The 23,077-nt window shown below is 40.3% G+C and overlaps 1 protein-coding gene across 12 annotated transcripts in view; it reads left to right on the top strand.

The window, feature by feature from the left end:
* LOC128763568 (chloride channel protein 2-like) overlaps positions 1–23,077 on the top strand; it is a 144,415-nt gene that overhangs the window by 15,970 nt on the left and 105,368 nt on the right. For 11 of the 12 annotated variants that reach the window (XR_008415662.1, XM_053872499.1, XM_053872497.1 and 8 more), the window contains exon 1: positions 11,612–11,870. The exons of the other annotated variant lie outside the window; for it this stretch is intronic. Coding sequence is in view for 10 of the 11 variants with exons in the window: in XM_053872499.1 (XP_053728474.1) it covers positions 11,820–11,870 (51 nt within the window). In the remaining variant the exon portion in view is untranslated. Of the gene's footprint in view, positions 1–11,611; positions 11,871–23,077 lie in introns of those variants that run through there. 12 annotated transcript variants of the gene reach the window in all.

Here is a 23,077-nt window from a genome sequence, read left to right as displayed (position 1 = left end):
GAGCGCTCCAGCCTCGGAGGTGTGGAGAGCGAGCACCTCCCCTGTGACACTCTACCACGGTCCAGTGAGGAGACAGGAAAGGTTTTACACCTCAGTATGAAGAAAAAACAGTCAGTAAATGTAGCTAACGGGACACGTCTGCATACAGAGGCTGCGTTATACACAATAACAAAGCGCGTCGTGGGTCTGCTGATCGGTCCGTGCACGTTATGTTTTTTCCGGCTTTTTTGGGGGGCGTTCGAGTTCTGGATTTTCGTTCAAAATACGAAGCAAAAAAATCTTGAAAATTTTTTTCGAACTCCGATTTGTTCGAATTCCGGGACGTTCGAAAACCGAGGTACCACTGTATATGCCTATCCGTTCAGACTTTTGGATTTTTAAATGCTTATTTCTTTCTCTTACATAATAAGTTTATAACCACATAATATGATTTGAGCAGGCAGCAGACTCTACTGCAGAACTTAACCACCAGAGGTGGAGGTATAGTTAAAAATGTGTTCACAAAAGTTCACAAATAGAAATGCAATGTCATGAAATACAGTCGTGTAAACAAAATAGAAGCTACAACGAAAAAATGTTGCAATGTTCAGAACTCCACCAACACCAACGCATCTAAGAGAATCTGCTGCTCTGAGTGAGAGAAAAAAATAATGGTGTTGTAAATCAAACGCTGGGATCAGAGGAAAAACAGGCGGTGGATAAAAACCATGGAAAAAAAATGAGTAATCCACAAAGGTCAGAGATCCACGAGTGAAAAATAGTGTTGCGTGAAGGGAAATTCAGTTACAATGACGATCTGGCCTCAGATGCCTCGGGAAATAGATACAACATCTATTTCCCGAGCATCTATTTCCAGCAAAAATAAAAGTTGGCTGGGAGTTCAGCAACCTTTGCTACGAATTTTTAATTTCCTCACATATTGTGCTTGTTCACAGTCACGGAATTTTTTGTCTCCTGGATTCCCCTGATTCCAGCAAGTTGGAATGTGAAATGTTGTGACGCCTCTCATGATGCAGATGCCTAAACAGGATTATCAGTAATAAAATTTTGAAGATATGAATTAATGTGCAACTTGATACCTGCCCAAAATCTGGTGTCATTCCAGATGGACAGATCACCTTTTCATGCTTCTTCAATTATTCAGGTTTGTCCCAAGAGCTGTGTTCCAGAAAAACGCCCGAATTTTGTCCCACAAAATTATGTAATATGTGAAATAAAAGTGAAGTATGAGCTTGTACTTTTGCACAGAACAGATGAGCTGATGAATCATCTGTGATCGAGAAAAGTTTCTAATATGAGAATAACTCACCTGCACAAAACTAAACGACCTGATAACAAATGAACCTCATCATTCTCATTTTAAAACAAAATAGCAAGTGACTGACCAAAACCTACATTGAATCGCGAGCACAACACCACACGTTAGTAAAGACATAGTAACGTAACTTCTTAACCAAGGAATATTGTAGAACATGAGAAACTATTGAACATTCATCATGACATTTTCGAAATGTTATTTGATGATGTGTATCATATCTTCCTCTGATGACATGGCGCAAGGATTAAATCCCATCCCTCAAATTGATTCTGTGTTCCATGCAAGAGCTTTAAAAGTACAGAGCCATAAAGTACTCCAATAAGGCAGTACGAGTTGATCCTGGCTCTTAGTCAATCTGATCTGTTAGGCACTCCATCAAAGGTTCATCATGGAAGGGAATTCAGTGGAAGATGGGAAAGTGTGTTACTGTACATCCAAGGAGTAAAAACATCTTGTCTTGTGAGTCAGACAAGATGGTGAAGGAGGACAATTCCACTCGGATTTCCCAATAAATGCCACTTATCCTGAGAAGAAATATATTTGGCCCCCTGTCCTCTTCACTCTGTTTAAAATTTTGGCTGCTTACCAGGCGACGACAAGATGTAAAATGGCAGTTCACATCTCGCCAGCTGTCCGCTGGTTTTCAGCTGGCAGTGTCTAGGGTTGTATTCAAAATACACTCCCTCCCAGATATAGCTGCATGTGAGGCTTGTCCCAAAAAGTTGCCATTGTAGGAGATATGCTTAGTGATGGAAAGGCACATGGAGCTTCTCCATAAGTGCATCAGAGTTTTCCGGTTCTTTTGATGAAACTGAGAATCTTCAGTAATGGTGAACTATCCAACCTATCTGGCTAATGTGGTAGAGTCACTGCTATTGTCTGCCTTTTACATTGCTTTTTGTCTGAATCCTGAAGACCCAGGATGTATGTGTTATGGTACTGTAAGTTCGCAACAAACACGATTTGGCGACACTTGTGCCACCACTAGTTTTCAGCCACTGATGCATCTTCCCTGTCCGCTCTAATGTGAATGGAACATCAGCTTGATGTGGTCGATGCCACATCTTTGGTGGTACGCCCACTGACATTGCAGTTGACCACTCTGTTATTCGCCCCTGTAGTTGCAATGCTGTCTATTATTGCAACTATGGTGCTTCAACATGGTTGTAGGAAGTTGTAAATCAAGCATGCACGTTTTCGAAGGGTTGATTGTGAAGGTTGTACCAGGCAAAGATGAAAACCAATCTCCGTATTACACAACAAAGAGGTCAGTGAAAACTTAAGAACAGTCGACCAGGCAGCATTAAACACCACGTATAGATGTTCTGTATGCAGTGAATTGATGATACCACACTCATCAGCAGTGTTATGTGTATGTTCTGGTACACACAGGAACACAACTGAAACAAACAACGTCGCATACTTTCACAATAAAAACATTTCTGTGACCAACTTCAATCAGTTAGGTTGAGGAACGGGTTCTGGAGGTTAACAAGACCATCAACTTAAGGAGGGTACACGCTGCAAGTACATATAAACAAGCAGAGTCGTTGGTAGGAGGTAAAAATAGAACATTCTAAAAGCAGCAACGTACTGAGATGCAAACCATGTGGTGAGTTTAAAGGCTGGGTAATTGACATAGCTTCCCGTGAGTGAGGCTGGAACAAAGCCTGCAGGGCAGGGTAAACCACCTTGTAGGGTTGATGGGCTCAACAGCAGAGCTGTACTTATCTGCTTTAATGTGCCCAAGGAGCAGTTCCTGCCTGGACTCCAGCCATCTGAATGGATTCTCCACAGATTGTATGACAAATGTGTTATTGAAGTTTGTGTTACAGTTTCTCTTCTTCCGCTAGAAAAAAGAATTCCCACTATCCGCAAGAAGTGGCTCGCTTAAAAGCCTCTTGTTCACATGGACAATCGTCATAGTCCCTCTACTACTGTAGCTATACTCTAACTCTATAACTCTCTCAGTAGAGCTCAAGACATTCCTGAATCAGAGAGGAGGGCCATTTGAATGGACTCCTGACCTGCATAATTCTTTGACGTTTGGGCCATGAGACCACAGCAACAGAACACTGGGATAAGCAAAGGAAAAACGTAGTTTGGTTTGAATTTCTTTGGCATTCTTTTCACAAGTGTATTTATCGAGAGCTGCTGATTCATTCGTGAAACATAAATGGATATAAAATGTGCCCTTCTTCACGAAGCAGATGAACTCTTTGAAGGACACTCTTCTCTATTAGAATCACTGTATTCAGGACAAGTTTTGGAGAAAAAAAAACCCATACCACAGCCTAACCCTAAACTGAACGCTGTATCAACTAGGAATAGTATGAGCCTACTGGCCCATTTGAATGGGTTATATGTCAGCTGAAAACATCCCTATCAGGTGGAAGATCACGTCCTCTGCTTAGGATCTGAATAAGTTCAACGATTGGCCTATGATCTCCGTCTGCCTTCACAGTTTCAGTTTATTATATGTGCTGCTCATCAATAAATCATAGTTCCTGACTCTTGAACACACCACCACCATTCGATAATGACACGGGGAGCCTAAGTCTTCACCCCTTCTGTTCGGTCCATGGGACTTGAGATTGTGTCCTGGATCACACATCAGCTGTATCTCAGTTTAAATGATAAAAAAAATTATGTGAGTTTGGGCTTTGTTTGTCGTCTAATGTTATGATTGTTTGCTTGTGAAAACAGGTAATTATTTGGACTATAAATCAAACTTTGCATGAATGACATCACGGCCGAATCCGACTGCTCCAGTGCTAGAAGTTACTAAACTATCAAAGGTAGAAGATAGAAAACATTAGCTGACATTGTTAAATAGATTGAATATTGAGTCAGAGCCTGCGACGAGTAGTGTAGTTCACTACTACATATCACACAGAACCTCAAGTAAGATTTGATGCTGGTCAAAAATCAGTGCACTCTCAGCATTAGAATGTGTCTTTCAAATTCACAGACATCATATGTAGGATCTATGGCATATACAGCTACATCAGAAAGTAACTTTTATCTCTGCATTGACTCCCGTTCATATCTTTTCTTAACTTAGGTCCCATGATGTGGAAGTTGATGGCCGTGACTTTGGCTCCCCATCAGTTCGTCCCTGACATTCGATATCAAAGTGCTCCCAAAACATCCTCCTTTTTGTCTGCCGAGAGAATTCCCAGGTTTTATTTTGTCATACCATACTTGGATCATATTACTCATGTAACCTTATTTAAAAAAAGGAAAGGTAAGTCAGACCTGGGCAAAGTGCGGCCCTGTGACAGTACTTATGTGGCCCTCCTGGAGTCAATGTGAAACTATAAAACAGACATTGTTGTTGTCTCTGACATTTTTGTCTTGTGCATTGTTGGTCTTTTCCGTTGTATTTCTTGTCCCTTAAAATACATCCGAATTGAAAGTAGATTTTGAGATGTATGAGTCACTTTTAATGGAATGTGGTTTAAATTTAATAAAACACAACCAACCAACATTTTCTGTGCAATTTTAAAGTGTAATTTCATAATTACACATGATGTCATCGCGTGAGATTTATTTTCAAGTTCTTTGGGTTTGACAGCCCCTCTCAACGGTCACAATATTTGAACTCTGGTGTAAGTGCTTGGTCGCCTCTGTCTTCACCCAGTTTTGGATCCTGATGAAAACACTACCAAATGCAAATGGTGTGAGCGATTGTGTACATGCACAAAGACGGGAGAGGTATAAATGAACTCTAATACCAGGGAAGAACGTACTTTATCATGGAATGGCAGTGACGTGTTCCTTTGAATGCACAACAACCCTGAAGATGTTGGACTTAATGTATGGAAAAAGCTGACTTTTTTGTCAGCTAAGATGCTTCCTAATCCCCATTCAGAACAATGGTATACACAAACCACCACAAGGAGATCCATTAAAACACAAGTGAAGAAAGTAGTGAAAGCAAGCAAGGAATTAAACTGGTTCAATTATAGCTCAGTGGTGACACTGTCAGCCTGCATAGACACGGGGTCACTGTCTGTTCTGGCCCACCAGAGAGGAAACACAGTGGCTGAAGGATGTCAGGCGCCTCATCCATAGAAAACCAGAGAGGATTACAAATAGTGAGCTCCGTAGGTTTTTCATTCACCCATACTGATCTGTCTTGTCAACACTCCTGATGTGAATAGAATCAATCCGGCCCGGAGCAGGGCGGTCACAGCTGAGCTGCCTCTGTCGGGGAAGGTGCTGGTCGACACGACATGAGCACAGACACCTGCTTTCCTTTCTCCTTCTCAGTTTCATTGACTTCTCCTAATCTTTTACTGTTTAAGAGTTGTGGCGCTGTGTTGCGAAACAAGCTCAGTGTTTGGTTAGACTTATAGTTTATTGACTTCAGAATACCAGACGGCCGTATCATATTGCAGTCTGTTTTCTAACTGGCTCAGGATAAGATTGACATGTACACAAACGCGTTGCAAAAGCCCTGATAACTCCAAGTAAAAGTGGAGTGGACATCAATCTATGCTGCGGGTTTGTCGTCGGCTGTCTTGTTTGCTATTCTTCAGGTGGACTTTTCTGTGGCGGCCCGATCTGTCACACCGAGGGCCCACAAGTAAACAAACTGTTGTCTAGACAAATACAAGCTGTTGGCATTTGAAAATAATAAAGGTGATTGATTACATTAGCCTAACAACTCCATCATTCCTGTGGATTTACACAACGTTTGTTCCTTTTTTGAGCCGGTTTTGACTCACTTTAGTAACTTTTTTCCACATTTTAAGTGATAATGATTTCCTCTTGGGCCTGAAGTGAAAAATACTTTGAGGTCTACCACATGGACACAGACATGAGACCACCTCATACGAGGTGCTTTCAAATCTCCGACTTCTGGTCTGTAGCATGCTCAACTCTGGATTCACTGTACTTTCCCTGTACCATTCAGGTTTAAAACATTCTGAGATGTTGCAAATATATAATCTCTGCATTTGGTCCTGCCCATATTTAACATTGCTCATAATATAGAAACAAGATACTGTAGATACAGACAACTTGAGTGACGCCTTTTTCCATCTCAATAGAGACAGAACTTTCCAAGGAAACATATTCTCATGAGCAGCGGTTACATGCATTAGTCTAGCAGGAATAAATGTCTGTTAAATGCTCGGGTAATGTCAAATATTTCACTTACCTACGTAATATTCCAAACATGAGAGAAATTGAGATGCTACATCGACCTAGAGATACATTATTTAAAGCAAAAGGTCTGGCTTAACCCAGCCTAACGCATCAACCTGCATTGAAAATCGTTAAATTAAACACAGAATCATTCTGAAATCACAAGCGCACAGACGCTCAAATATGGCATCCATCATATATGTAATGTGGATGGATGGATTATGTGTTTGAGAGAATAAGTGTCTAAATTCAATCCTTTGTAACTCAACTTTTTTTTTCTAGTGTAGTCTGATGTGCATTAAATAACACTTTGAGTCACACGTTGTTGTAGTACTAAATCCACCGTTTGGGGGCGGCAGTGAGGGTGTGATAAATCGTCTCCCTCCCATCAGTTTGGACTCATGCTGAAGTACAATATATTTGGCCATGAGCGGCTATTTAAATGGTTTTGTTTAAACTGAATTAAAAAAATATAATGCAAGGATAACACCTTTGAATCATTTCGTATTAAATTCCTATTAAAGATTAAAAAAACAAAAGCAAAAGTTAAGCTTTTGATCTGAGAAGGTGCTTCTTAAAGTAAAATCGACAGAAACAGTGTGGTAGATTGAGACTTCCCACTGATCCAGGAGGCGTGATTGTGTTGGAATCATTGTTACTTTGCAGCCAAGTTGATAGGAGTGGACCTCGTCCAGTATCTGCATCAGCAAAGTTCAAGATCAGAATACAAACTACGTCACATGGCATAGACTTGGGAGCAACTTAACAAATTTAAGCGTCTTAATTATTGAAACATGAGCTTCCTTATTGCAAAAGAAATCATGTGACCAAGTGTGTTCAGAAGGAAAGAACTGATTGATAGAATTAAGAATTGAGTAGTTTGCATATTTTCTTAGCGTATATTGGGTTCCTTCTATCTCAAGTTCTTTCCTTCATTGGAGTGAACACGACTGATGAACCCAAACTGTCGATAAGAGTGTGTGCGTGAGTCTGTCTTTTTGTGACAGACTGGTGGGGGTGTCCTCTGCCTTTCGTCGCAAGTAGCTGGGTCCCAACCGAGGGGGTCGGCAGAAACGAATGAATACCGATAAGAATATAATATGGTTTAAAAATATAATCTAAAAAATGTTCTAAATTAAGGTGAAAATGGAAAACAAACGTGAATATTTTTTGTGTTTCAATGTTGTTTGTGATTTTGTTGTGATTCAGATTCAGTTATAGTACTCATAATACATAGAGGTACGAAGTAAATGCTCAGAGGGACTAAAACATTATGCACATTTTTGAAATGTAAAAAGATAAAATGCATAAAATGATCAATACAAAACTGTTTTTTGTGAGATAAAAAAATGAATGCAGGATCAAAATACTACCACACATTCAGAAGTAGAAAAGTTGTCTGCCTGTCTCAAACGAGTTTCTTGCTCTGTTTTTACTGTATTGTTGGAGCTGCTTCTGAAACACTATTGCCACCTGCCGTCTCATTCAGCTCATTTGATTTCACATCTACATCAGATAAATGCAGGGCAATAGTCGTGGGTGAAATTCATAACGTGCATAGCTGCTTGTCTGAGGTCCTTCCTGATTCCATATATCTGTCGGAGTAAACAAAAGCTCATTTTATTCAAGACATAAAATGATTTTCTCTGGAGGAGCATCTGCCACTTGTCTGAGGCGCAGTATGACAAGCCTGGGCGCCCAGAGGGCGAGAAGACCCGGCCCAGACAGGAAGCATTTTAGTGTATGCCCCTCCAGGCCAGGGGTGTCTGAGCCTTCTGCGAAACCAGACGGATGTGGAGAAGGAGGAAGTCAAATTGTTCAATCTTTTTATAGGCTCTTGTTTTCATGCTCCAAATTTACTGAAGTGATGTTGGATGAATGAATGAATTTATTGATGATCAGAGTTGCTGCTGGTCAGATACCTCCAGTCATTTTCCACCGTGAGGCTATGTCTGTCTCGAGGCTCAAAGAATGCCAGCCCTCGTCTGACCTTGAGAGGACGCAGGGTTAAGCCACAAAAGGAGCCGCTTTAAATGACCCTCTGACAACGAAGGAAGGTTTTAATGATTAACCTTTTAAATGTGGCACATAAACACTCTGGTGAAGTGGAACATATTAGTGAGGGCTCAAGTGGGTATTTCTGCAGTGCTCCATCTCAGGTTTGCTGACAGCCATGAAGAGGTTTTCCTTGTTTGTTTCACATTACTGCAGAGGAACATCAAACATGGGAAATTCCCAGAGTTATTGTATCCCAAAAGATGATGGATCTTTGAGAACGGATAGTTTATCACCACTTTTATTGCCAAACAAATCTGAAATGATCGCATGGAAGACAACTCGTGACAAAAACAGCCACTTGTCTCCTGCACTACACATATGCGGTCAACAGCGCCCATGAAATGAAAAACTTTTCATTAAAAAATTGGTATTGAGTGTCTTCCCTGCGTCAATTAAACAGGCATTACAGCTGAGTCTCAGTGTGTTTGTGCATGTGTGTGTACCTGTGGGTGTGTCTTATAAAAGAGCAAATACCAGCAGCAGTAAAGTATTAGCTGACCTAATTATTATTATCTCTAATAAACATTTTCTGCTTTCTTTCTTCCCACCTTTATTGTATACTGTACCAGTAGCCTCAATACAGAACGTCCTCAATATTAGCCAGCTCCATAGATTGACTGGATGATAAAAGTGAGTTGGAAACATTATATAAAACGTATTGACTCATCAGACCTGTCAACTGAGATCCAGTTGTGACTGAAGGAGTCTGTGAACTGAACTACACCAGGATGAACTTACACATGTCTAAAGGAGTCCAGCCATACCAATTACACAAGAATACCACCAGGTGTTTTATTGTATTCATATTTATGATGTGAAAGACAAACATGAGGAAAGAATAAATGAATAAGATGGAGAAATATCTCTATTTTTTAAATAAATATTTTTTGTCCTTATGTCCATACATGTAATCATGACTGTGGTTAAGATAATAATGTATTTTACAAAGGTTGTTACTGAGAAATAAAGCAAAACAACAAACCAGGGACGATTATTTTCCATCAATTAATTACAGACAAAAACACTTTTTTTTTCAAGTAATGAAGATTGGTTGCATATACTGTAAATGTTCGGCAACACATATAAAATATTTCTAATTACTTGCTTATTTACAGTTAATTCTCTGCAATTATGGTGTAGAGTGAACTTTTGTTGTCAGTTTTAACAGGACACTAATCAATACTATATAATTATTTTTAATTGGTTAATATGCTGCGAATGCATGAATACATAGCTTATACAGGGTAATAAATGTGTGACCAGACATTCTATGACATGGAACATCTTTATCAATGCACCAATTCCAGGCGCACCTCATTATTCAGTGTGATGTCATAACCAAAACCATGATGAACAGGACTAAATGAGGCGGAAAACGTAAGTCAAAAATGCATATCAATAATATGCTGCAAAGAGTAGGTTCTTCCTTGGAGCACTTCTTCAAAATCAAGTCCCATCCCTGACAGAAACGTTGAAAGATTGTTTTTTAGAAAAAGGCCAGAAAAATATTTCATTATACAGTGGTACCTCGGTTCTCGACCACAACCCATTCCAGACGGCCGTTGGAGAAGCGAATTGTTCGAAATCTGAATCAATTTTTCCCATTACAATGAATGGAAAAAGAAGTAATGCGTTCCAAGCCTTAAAACAGGCTTTTGTAGGAGTGAATGTAGAGTGTCTGCTGCAGGTGCGCTGTTCCTCTATGTGTGTGGCCGCTGCATGTGGGAGGGGTTGCCGAGTGAGTGACGTCTCTCCAGAAGTGAAGAGGTGCCCGGTGCGTGTCCAGCTCTGAATGTGCGCTTCTGTGCAGTTTGGCTGTGACAAAGTCATAAACCAAGTCACGCTCTGTCCCAGACTCGCCTCATCTCTGTCCCAGCTCCAGCCCACAACAGGACATCAAACCCTGGAGTGAACGCTCCAGCCTCGGAGGTGTGGAGAGCAAGCACCTCCCCTGTGACACTCTACCACGGTCCAGTGTGGAGACAGGAAAGGTTTTACACCTCAATATGAAGAGAAAACACTCAGTAAATGTAGCTAACGGGACACGTCTACATACAGAGGCTGCGTTATACACAATAACAAAGCGCGTCGTGGGTCAGCTGATCGCTCCGCGCACGTTATGTTTTTTCGGGGGCGTTCGAGTTCTGGATTTTTGTTCGAAATCCAAAGCAAAAAAATCATGAAATTTGTGTTCGAACTCCGATTTGTTCGAATTCCGGGACGTTCGAAAACTGAAGTACCACTGTGTCTCACAAGAATAACTGTAAGAAGTAGCTCTAAAATCAATTTCATTCAATGATAAAATAAAAGGGTTGGAGACTGACTAAAAGACCAGATGCTTGAGGTGGTTAATTCTCAGGTTTTCCACGAAGGACAAGGTAAGGAACAAGTACAGGGGTTGGACAAAATAATGGAAACACCTTAAAGCTTCAGCACAGCTCCTGTAGAGAATGCTAGAGAGAGTTAGAGAGGCTAGACTGTGCTGGTTGGGGCGTGTGGAGAGGAGAGACAGGAGACTTATTGGTCGAAGAATATTAGAGATGGCTGTACCTGGTAAAATAAGAAGACCAAGTCCAAGTGGTTTCATGACAGAGGACTTGAAGAGGAGTGGTGTGACCAGGGAGTAAGATCATGTTAGGTGAAGGACGCTGACAAGGTTGATGCTGAAAAGAAGTATCCAAATTCTAAATATAAATATGCAGGAAACATTGCCATAATGTTTTATTATTTCCATCGGAACACACAATGGCCAGATAAATACACACTGAAACTGCACTTGTCTGCACCAGGAAGTGCTGAACAATTTAAAACGTTTCAGATGTGACTCACAATATGTGGATACCATCAGAAACAATCTGACATGCTCCAGAGAAACTATGAACAAGTAACCATCTCGAAGTACAGGAACCGAGACGAGCCTGAGAAATAGTAAGTAATAAGTATTCATTTCCCCATTTATTTTAACTAAAAAACAGTGGTAAGAACTGCATCACTAGGCGCTAGTTTTAAAAGGCTGCTGAGCGAGCATTGATTGGCACTTGTTCCGGATGGGAGGGTTCACCAAGTCCCGCCTCACACTTTGGAGCTTACGGGAGACTTGAGGGTATAAAATGAAGGAACTACAAGTCACCGGGAAACATTCCTCTGCAGGAATAGTCCTACTCCACTCCACAGAAGCCTCGGCCCCTCTCATGCTTTAGCCGGTGATATCTCCGAGAGGTATCACTGTGGGTTTCACTTCGTCCCAACTCCAACTTGACTCAGGCGGCTGCCGGGGAGAGACGGGACCATGGCAGGGGACGGTTCCGACCAGCGAGCGCTCCAGTATGAACAAACTCTGGTGAGTTTGACTGACTGTCACTGTGACCTTTGTCCGCTGTCACACAGGACGCTTCCATTGAACTGTTTAGCCAGACGTCACTCACAAATGTACCAGTTCAACTCCGCGCAGTGCCAATGCGACTTAACGCACACTGTACAGTACGCGACAAAAAAAGCTCAATATAACCAAAACAACTGCATTAATTTCCCGTCCTTACGCGCCGAATTGCGTACGGGTCATTTATAAATGCGGCCTTATCGTCAATATTACACTTCTTGGCTGAGAATAAGCAAACGAGTTAAATATATTTATTTTTCAATGCAGTTTGGTGCGCAACGTTCTCACGCTGCAGTGTTTACCAAGTGACCGGATAGAGAAAACAAATACAAATACAATTTCAATTATGCATTTTGCTTAATAGATAAGTCCTAAAGACTTAAATGAAGTACTTAATAAATATATCTACAAAAGATACTTATTTAAATGGAAAAAACCTTTGAAAATGACTTTTAAAAGTTGATTATCATGTTTAATAACATATTGGGGTTTTCTATCACAAACTGAAACAATGGCAAATTGGTAAAATTGTGTACATACATACAATATGTACAGTATATGTCAATTAAATATGTATTTTCCCATATATGCTTGATAGTTCTTACATCGAAGATGTAATATGGTATGAGTTGTATCTACAAAGTGTTATGTTGTGTTTGAAATGCTTTGTTTTTGCGACAACATAAAGTCCATTTGGAAGCAGTGTTGATGGTGATGCATTCCTGCAAGTGTGATGGTTACGGTATATTTTGCATTGCTTTGAAAGTTCACTAGATTTGTACTTGACTGTTGAAGTGCTCACAACTCATGGCAACACACGTTTTGTCCTTGAGAAACACTTAATGAGGGCTGTAAAGTAATACTTATTAATGGGCTGTATACGCGTGCAGATAAGAGATCAGACAAATTTTGTGGTGCAAATGTAATGATTCTTGAAGCCTTCTAGAGAGCCCTCCTCAAGTTGTTTGAATATGGGTGATATACATCCCAAAAGTACAGTCGAGTTGTTGTGTTTCCTGCTGACATTTCTTAACAAAACTCCTGTCAGGCCTTTAGACTCTTCTGTTTGTAGGGAGTAGTTTTATAGGCCAAATTGATCTTTTCAGTGGCAACGGGGCTTTAAATCACAAAGGGACATGACTGAAGCTCTTCTGTTTCCTCTCCTTGAAAAACTTTCACACATACACTCATGCGCTCTCCCCCTTGTGCTGTTAATCTCTGTGTATGTGTGTTTGAGAGATTACACAACGTGCGACCCGCTGATTCAGCGCTGGACGCTCTTGTCACCCTGCCGGGGTCTCGTGCTCAGTCTAAAGGAACGTGCACAAGCAGCTTTCCCAGCAATCCCGTCTGTTTCAAGGGCTATAAATGGAGCAAAAATAAAAATGAAAGTGAGAAACTGCACACACAATTAGCTCTTCTACCCTCTGCTCTGCATCTCCTCTCCGTGGGTTGTGGTAACATTGAGTCTTTGTGTCATCGCGGTTGTGTGGGTTTGTTGTGGGCACTGGCTGCTGAAAGAGCCTTGTGTACGATGGCTACAGAAAGCCGCGTGAAGCTTTGTATGGAAGAGTTTGCTCAACCAAGAACACACACATATAAAAACATCTGGACTAATTCTTGGCGAAGATGCAAATCTCATATTTTGGGATTTCTGTATACGTCAACACAGGAAAATATAAAATTACAACAGAGATTTTTCATTATGTCATTGGGTTCTGTAGTTGATAGGTATCTAGTTTTTCTTTCTGCATTCACCCTTTCTGCTGATGGACCTGACATAACAATTGCATGATGCTGTTCAGTATGTGAGCTGCAGATTGGCTCATCAAAGTAGCAACAACGAGTCCCTAATCTTTGCAGTCGGAAAGAATGGCACCTGTCTCATTTGAACCAATGTAGTACAAATACCTGGTACATGAGCGAACTTCCCTCATGCAGCGGATATGTTTGTAAAAAGTTTTGCTGTTAAATGCTAGCATGCTGAATGGCTGAATATGTGGAATGGACAAGCTGTGGATTTCGGGGTCATTATGCTTCTAGTGTGTGCAGTGGTGTGTTCGGGTCCAGCATGGAGGATTACTTCCTATTCCCCTATCTCACGATCACAATGATGATTTAAAACATAGTATTGTTTAATTTCAAGCTAATCTGTACTCTGTGGTACTGAAGGATTTCGGTCATTCCTATCACTGAGCTTTCTGCCTTGCCCTAGTACGCATCCATAAATCCAAAAAAGTGTTTTATGTCCGACTCTAGTACAGTAAAATTTGCTCTGGATTTGGTGGGGCCAATCCTCTTTGGCTGCTGTCTGCTTCCGTTATATGCATGATGTGGTTTTACTTAAGGGGTGTAAGAAACTATCAATATCAATATACTCAAATATCGCAATACTCGATGGCGTAATATTGTATCAATATTTTTGCTGAAATATCGCAATACTCTATTGTGAGATATTGTCTCGATTTTTTTTTTTTAGTCAGCTACTGCATATCGATATTTATTTCAGAGATACTTGGATAGGCTGCATTTGTGGCATGTGATTAATGTTAGACGCGTTTTCTTTCTGTACACTGAGTTATTTTGTTGGTTAAGGGAGCTGTTGACTCCTGCGTTGAATTTGAATCTAACTGAAAGTCTTAATGATGAACCTTATCGTGCACATAATGTACTGCATTATCTAATTTCCCCCCCTTAAAATGATGGCTCTTGTTAACAAATATCACAATATATTGCTGAACTTAAAGTATCACTATATATCGCAATGTATTGTATCACCACTCCTGCATTGGGATACGTATCGTATCACAAGGTACCTGACAATACATATCACATATATTACAGTATCATGTGTGATAAGCGCATTGTCCTGAGATCTCTGCCTAATACTACTGATATGTTCAGAAAAATAACAGTCTGTGTGCAAGGAAGTAAACTGATCTTCGACTGGTATGAGTTTGGTGCCAATGTTTTGCTGGATTCTGTATCCCCATCAGAGTCTGTATCACAGATCACAGTGGTCGTTTTGGTAATTCCCAGTTGTTTATTTGGATTTGGGAGAAGCACGATATTTACTTCAGTGATGCTGTCCATCCACGCTCTGCTGTGCTTTAGAGACAGATTTCCACGGGATAAAAACTCGAGCAGAGTTCCCCCAATGGCTTTCGTAGTCTGTGCACGTGGAAGAACACATTTTAAATTCTGAATTTGGTTTATGGGGAACACGGGTTTGAAATAAAATTCAAAATCATTGTTAATAAGCACAGAATATGCTTCAATTGACATGCACATTTACTGCTGGCCCATTTGCAGTGCTTCCCCAAACTCTTTTAGCAAAGGTAAACATCCATATCGTCTAACTTCACTGATGCAGTACATTTTGGACTAAATGTCTGGTCACTATTACTAGGGATGCACTGATCCGACTTTTGTGGTCTCGATACCGGGCTTTGGGTATTGACCAATAAGACAGATTAAAGTACTAACCTTCTCTCCATGCTGTGGGATGGCACTGGTCATGCTCTGAGTAAAAGGCGAAATTTACTTCATATGGAATTACAAACTTGGAATTTATTTAAACAAAGTGTTTACCAAATGTTGCCTGTGCTACTGTACTGGACTGCACCGCTTTAATTCAGTGAGGATTCTATTTCTAGTGGAGCAACGGACAGCACCGCTTCAAGTTGCAGTGGAGAGGAACATACAGACGGGAAATCAAGTTATGAAAAGTGACACGAATCTGGGAAAGTTTCATAATAAAACACAATGTGTTGATGTTATTCGCATTTTACTGTGAGGGCAAAAGGAAAACCACAGCATGGGCTGCAGCGCCGCGCTGTATTAAACGGAAACCAAAACACAGCACCTGGATATTCGAAGGTGGATTACTTTAGCTCATGATCGTGGTTTTAATGGTACTTTTGGCACAAGAAACTCTCAACAGTTGAAATCTGATTAGATCTACCCGTGTGTCTGTCCCACGAGACGCACAGATGGTCGTCTGATCAGGTGATAAATAACCCGCTCCATCTCTGCTGTGAGAAAAACGCAGACCCAGACGAAGCAGCTTGAGGAGATTCAGGAGGATTTTAAGTTTATGATCATAGAATGTTTAATTCAAGAAACCTTTAACAATGGCATCCAAGGTCGCGATCCAGCCATCTACGCGTGACTGAGTGGAAAAACTCTGCCCAGCTCAGCAGGTGGAAACAACACTGCAGCAACGTGGTATCTGCTGTTAGCTGCTACCATGTTATCATTATGACAGACGCCGGATAGACTGCGTGAGGACAGGCACATACTGGAGAGAAAAAGGCTTAAAAACTACCGTTCAAAACTTCCTCTGCCACAGTTTCGAAAAATTCAAAAAGTACCTGTACTGTTTTCAGGATGATGCATGTACTTGTAGTTCCAGTAAAGGTGGACAGGGTTACTCAAGTTCACAGAACATGCTTGGCAAAGGCAAACAAATACACAACCTCCGTCTCACCTCAACTTTTCTTTATTGTAAAACAATGAATAGGAGGATCTACCTGTGATGTGTCTTGTTTGTTGTATTTGAGGTACTCCCTCAGACAGTTAACAGAATGAAGATTAGAACGATATATATAGAAACATGGGTCACTGATGTTTTTCAACTTGAGGAAACTTGCTGGGCTTCTGGGGGTAAAATATCAGAAAAGTACCATTAAGCATGGTGAATCAGCATTTTAGGGTTGTAATGCATCTCTTGCGTTTCAGGGTCTCGTGATTCTCCCAATATCTGATGGGATGAAACGATGAAAGTGCTTGAGCATCGCTTCCTCCCCTAGAGGAACACAACCAGCTGAACAAAACATTACTATCTGGACGATGAAGTCAGTGATGAGCGGTAAACTTGTAGGCGCCAGGATTAGTTGGAAGATTCGTGTCAAATCCCTAACAGAACCGCATATCTCTTCCCATTACAAATCGCTAATCTGAAGACCATAAATAGTTCTGCGCGAACATTTCCTCAAATTTATTGTGAAATAAAAGTAATTAACAAACGGCTTTGGCAATAGCCTGAGGGGAGTGAAGGGGTAGGAAACAGTATGTGGATGATAAACGGGACATGTGAAGCACCGGATGTGACTTATCTTTTGCATCAAGCAAAATGAAACCTGCACCCCTCACGCTCGAGGGCAAAGGGTCATTTTGAATTAAAGATTGTTTCAATGTGGCTCATTGTGTTGGTCTTTACTGTACATGCTGTCAAGTTAAACTTTTTTTCAGCTTGACATTTACTAAATATCCAAAGAACAAGGTTCATTTAGGAAACAACCAATGAAGAAGAGTGACAAATCAACTTCAACGAGACAGTCGAGTCAGAAGTTTGGCCAGTTGATGTTGTGATTCACAGCGAGGACTCCTCATAATATAAACTCTGTCCTTATATTGTTTTTGCAGCAGAATAAGGGGTCACCCAGCAGGATCATAGGAAGCCAAGTCTTGTTGAATATTGTGGGTGGTCAAGGCTTAGCCACATTGTCCGTTGTTGAAGTGTTCTAGAACGGGCATTTTATTTAACCCCGGCATCTGTGGTGTGGTTGTGTTACTGCTGCTCACACTGATGTATCACAGGCATGAATGTTGACAATCCAACGCTGATATCATTCCAAATTTTGTATTTTTCTTCTCACGATGTCACCTGCTTCACGTTCAGTCGACTTGGCTGTTTGACAGATTAGCTGTACAACGAATCATGGGAACAATCCTTGTACCCAAATCTACGTGAGGTAGAATCAAACAACTGAGCTACTCAGGTGTAAGACATCTGAATTTGGTTAGTGCACACTACTTGTATCTGTGACCTTGAGCTTGGAGCTTATGTTGCTATTCAGCATATTATGCAGATAATTCCTTGAGATTTGTGACTTAGGTTCCAACCTCAGGTTCAGTTGCGCATTTCTCATCTGCTGCTACAGCGCCACGTGAGTTGAACTCCACCTGTCATTCGGGCAATCTCAGCTTCCATCTGGTTTTAAGTCCGCACCAAGCCTCACTACATTTTGAGGGTACTCAAATGAGTACTGCCCCTTGCTTCCTAGAGTAATGGAACATGCTATCCCACAATGTGAATGCGCAAAACTGAGGAAAGGGGAGGGTTTTACGACGCAGCACAAAAAACATTTCCACCATGAATAAATCTAATAAGATGTTGCTTTGCTCCTCACTTGAGTGGTGTTGATGTGTTCTGTATCCTGGGATTATGAATGGTGTTCGGTGACTCATGCAAACACTGTAATGTCATTGCAGTGCGTCACAGTGACTTTGCGACTCGCTGTTGACTTTATAGATTGTTTACTCTTGCTCTCTCATTAATGAGCAAAATAGCAAATTAAATTATAGAGCAATTCATAGTCTCAACTAAATTTAATTTGCATTCAGTCATGTTTTCTGTTGCAGTTCTTGAGAAGATGTTGCACATGTAATGTAAAGGGGTGTACTGATGCACAGCAGATAATTTTACTCATTTTAATTTGGGACTCCAGACATGTACAATCTGTGCTCAATATGGATGTAATGTTCTAGTGTAAGAAAGAACAAGGTCTCATTCAGACACAAAATATGACGTGGTACTGGCTGTATAGTAAAATGATAGAGTATATACTCTTGAAGCTGCCAAACAACCTGACGCTCAATCATGATGTATTGCACTGCCAGTATTTAATGTGGCTTGACTGTGGAATCCAGTCGCTCTGGTTGTTCTAGACACTGCTGTAGTCAGTCAGTAGGGTCAAAGGGTAACATAGTTGTGTCCGAAAAAAAATCTCTTAGAATAATATTCTAAATTAAATTACATTCTGATGTTAATTTCTATTGTGAAAAAAGAAAACCTTCAAAGATGTGGCAGATGTATAATGTATTCAATTCATAATCAGATTCCACTGAATGAGTTTTTTAAACCAATTCAAGTTGTGCATTTATGTTGTTGGGTCTTAAACTGGTTGTCTTCCAACCCTGATATTATCTAGAATGCACATGATGCACTGGTAACATCTGTGCTGGTGTTTTGAATACACAAATGCGTTGATATGTGTGTGTTGGTTTACACTTGTTATGTCATTGCTCTGTTGATTTTTAGATTTAATCTTATGTCATAGAGAGGGAGGTTTCTTTTGGATAGAAATTGGAAATATATTTGCTATTTGATATAATGAATCATTATAATGAATCATTCTCCTACAATGAAAAAAATGTAGGGGTGGAGCTCTCCAAGTCCGATCTGTGTCAACTGAATAGTGGTTGCGCATTCCAATGTCTTTCTTATAATGGTGGCTCCTGATGACCTGTCATTTAGTTGCGTGTCTGAACGTCTATATCCCTCCATTGTGTCTCACTGTAAGCCAGCTGTTCGACCAGGTGACTGTGGGCATGTCAGCATTATGCTTTCTCTACTGTGAAAGTTTGTGTAAGGATAGCAGTCATATGATGAGAGATAAGCTGACCTGAGTCATTCGGTTAATGTCTTCTACACGTTCGAGGCCATAAAAAGTATGGTGACATGTTTGTCTCCCTTTTACTGATGATAACCCAATTGATCTTTGTCACAAACAAAAATATGTTTTTGTTGTGTTGTTTTATGTGGGTCGAAAAATCAGTGAATCCAAACAATCAGCCTGTGAGTCTGCTGAGCACATTTAGTACTTAGAAGTCTTGTCTAGCGATATTCCTTCGAGCAGGCCTGCCCAGGCGCACAGTGGCGAGCACAATTTGTTTTCTTATGAGGAAATGAGTGTAAAATTAAAGTCATTATCAAAGAATAATGAACAATAGCACAACAAAGGTCTTCTGTCTTTAATTTAATAATCTAGAAAAGTACTCAAGAGAGTGCAGACCGCTGCTAAGCCGCTCATTTCCTCCCATTCTGTAAAAACAATTTGCAAAGCCAGTATTATCACCTAAGATTTACTCTATTAATACTATCTGAAAGCGCTTTTAGTATTATATATAGCATATTCAGATATCGTTGAGCTCAATGGCACAGCAGGTGACAGTCGCAAAACTCGCTGCAACACACCAGTTTATCCTGTTGTTTGACAAAAACTTAGTGTGCCATGGTCACCATTGCTACTAAAGCTGACACCAAAATGAAGCAGCATGGAGAGTCTTGTTCAGTATTGTGGCTATAAATGTGTTTGTTATATAGGAAACTCACGATAGATAGAGACGCTTGACTCAGAATTGGAATTTATTAAGGCGTTTGACCCGAAAAAAAAAAATACTTCAGCTTGGATGTTTATTTGCAGTTAACCATGTTTTGATGTTTGGCACCAGAATGGTCAAAATTGCATTGAATTTGCACACATAAGCTGAAAGTTCTCCAATGATGAGTGAGCACTCCATTGCGCGGAACATTTGTTGTGCTTTGATTCTGTGGTTTTTAAGCTCTAGTTCAAATGATTTTGTTAAGTCGCCGACTTCGATCAGTCCCAAAAGCATTTTGGGTTGATTTTGCCAAAAGATTTCATTATTATAGAGAGTGTAGCAAAAGGAAGTTGATTCTCATTTGATTTCTGATGGGCGAGCAATGAAATTACCTGGGATACTTAAAGAGGACGAGCCATATATGGTGGCAGATGAGGTGACCGCTACATCTCATAAAAGCACTACATGCTATAAAATAGTTGACGTCAGGCTCAGTCTTTGGGAACATTTCCTGAAAGGTGGACAATTGTTTTATGATGAGCTCGGAAAACTACCAGGAATGCCAACCCATGTATCCTGTTGGCCTCGTATGCTAGAACCACTTTAGATATATTACTGTCCCATCTATGGTGATATCACCTGAGTACTCAGGGGTAACTTAAGGGGTCTTCATATTCAATCCTTCAGTCCACCTTCGAGTCCTGCCAACTTAAGGGTTAATGAATCTCCAGTTTGCTTTGGCAATAATAATAAATATCTTTTGCTGTTGCCTGCTGCTTGAAGACTTGGAAATTTCCTCTCACTATTCACCCTGATCACGCCTTGTGAGTCGAGCTGCTTTTTTATTTTCGTCCACGCAGGTCAACAGCCCCTCGACACGGGCTTGAGCGTGGTGTATAGAAAGAACTTGCCAAACGTTTGTTCAGTGTCAAGTCGTGAATGGGCCTGCTCTTGAGGAAGATACGAATCGATGCCTTTAAAGGCTTTCCATTTGCTGCGAACAAAAAGGTCAAGTGCCTTTTTTAAAATGTACTTTTTAATATTTACTGGAATGATCAATCCTTGACTGCATTGACGGACTTCCTCTGCGAGGACAACACAATTCCACTCCTCATTTGCCAATATTGACTCTTGTTATAAACTAATAAGAGAACAAACACTGCAGCAGACAAAGAAAGCGCTCGCTCTTGAAAAGCAAAGGAATGTCTCTGTGAGTGTGTGTTGTAAGACACATTGATCACCCAGAAGGGGTCGACGTTGATGATTAATCACCTGCAGATAAGAAGAGGGAACGAGGGAATAAGCTTGATGGGTCAATAGATTAAGACAAGAGCTAGTTCCAAGTGTCGAGGTCCTATTGTGATTGGAGAAAATCATTTGTGTGTGTGAGAAAAGAAAAAGATGCGGTGGGGAATTTTGAAAATGGGTAAATCTTCTATGGTGCCATTATGGGCATTTGTGATGTCAGTGTGATCAGCTGATCAAATATATGCCAGCTCTTCTTATTTTATTATTATTCACAATATGATCCTGTTCATATTCATACATAATGAGTCTGTCATTCCCATCACACAACTTCTTGTGATTCTGCAGAGACGCCCACAGTACCTGCTGCAGCAGCAGTGAGCAATACTTGTCCGTCTAGGAAAATGACAACCGAGCTGCAGTTGGCAACATGTGCACCCACAAAGTCAGCCGCCAGTGGTAAACCATCAAAAACCTTCAACACAACGAGTTGGAAGAGACATTTGGCCTCAAATCACAGCACCGAATTTGACAGCTACCGAGAGGCTAACTGAGCAAACGTGAACCAGAACGAACCTCGGGCGAAACCAGTACGAGTGGAGTGTATATATAGTTTTGGACGAGCAGCTGTGTTCTGTTGTCGCAGACTGGAGCTTTCAGCAGCTTATAGTGCACATGGACCGCAGAAACGTGTTCCTTGGACATGTAGTTTTGTATTATTTTTTTGCATTATGTATTATTTTGTTTGTTTTAGTTTTCTCTGTAAAGGACTTACAAAAAATTGGCGATTAAGAAGCTGCCTCACAAGGCATTATGATGTCTGACAGGCAATATATTGTTATTGGATGAGTAAATATTGAATTTGTGTTCACTGTATGTATTGCATAACGCATTCTGACACCCATCATCAGTACCATTTTGAAGCCTTTCCGGGATTGTAATACATATGATTTATATATGGTTTACTACGGCTGCTTGATGACGTCAAAAGTGATTATGAAGATTATTTCGATTTTGCTTGTGTTAAAGAAAATGTCTGTCTAGGTGGCGATCAATACAAAGTTAAATGTTAATTATGAATATATTTATTTAAAAAAAAACATAATCCATAAATTTCATATTTATATAACTATGAAAGTAAATATAAATATACTATTTCAGAGTACACTCACAAAGTGAGAGTTACATAGTTCAGGAAAGAGTTTGTTCTAGTTTGTTATAACGCCTCTCTCATTTACCCCAACATTTCGCACTAGCGCGACCATTAAGCCTGTAAACTCTTGAGGATGAACGTTGGTAATGACTAGGGATGGCTCGATACCACTTTCCCACATCCGATACTGTGGCCTTGAGGATTGGTTGATATTGATCAGATACCTTCTACTTTGTCTCTAAAGAAGTTCTTAATGTTGTTTTTGGATGTGAACTAATAAATACTGAAACATAAAAAAGCACCACAGCACTGAAGCTGTGAATTAACTGCGTTGACTTAATTAAAACGTAAAGCTTTTAATAGCATAAATCAAAGTACTACATGGCAAAAATTAGGCATTCTCTGATCAGGATTTTTCCTCGAATGACCATGAATTTGTAATCAAAATGATGAGACCTTCTGTGTACATGATGTGAATAAATCAACCATTAAATCATTTTAATTCAAACATGTTTTTATATACCTCTTCAAGTAGAGGGAAAAAGATTACTTTGCAGAAAGCTATATTCTGTCAAAAGGACCACTGAAAAACATTTAATTA

This window comes from Synchiropus splendidus, chromosome 8, assembly GCF_027744825.2.
Source record: "Synchiropus splendidus isolate RoL2022-P1 chromosome 8, RoL_Sspl_1.0, whole genome shotgun sequence".
In the NCBI taxonomy this organism is placed as follows: Eukaryota; Metazoa; Chordata; class Actinopteri; order Syngnathiformes; family Callionymidae; genus Synchiropus; species Synchiropus splendidus.
The sequence above is the reverse complement of the archived record's forward strand: the minus strand, read 5'-3'. Positions and strand labels throughout refer to the sequence as shown.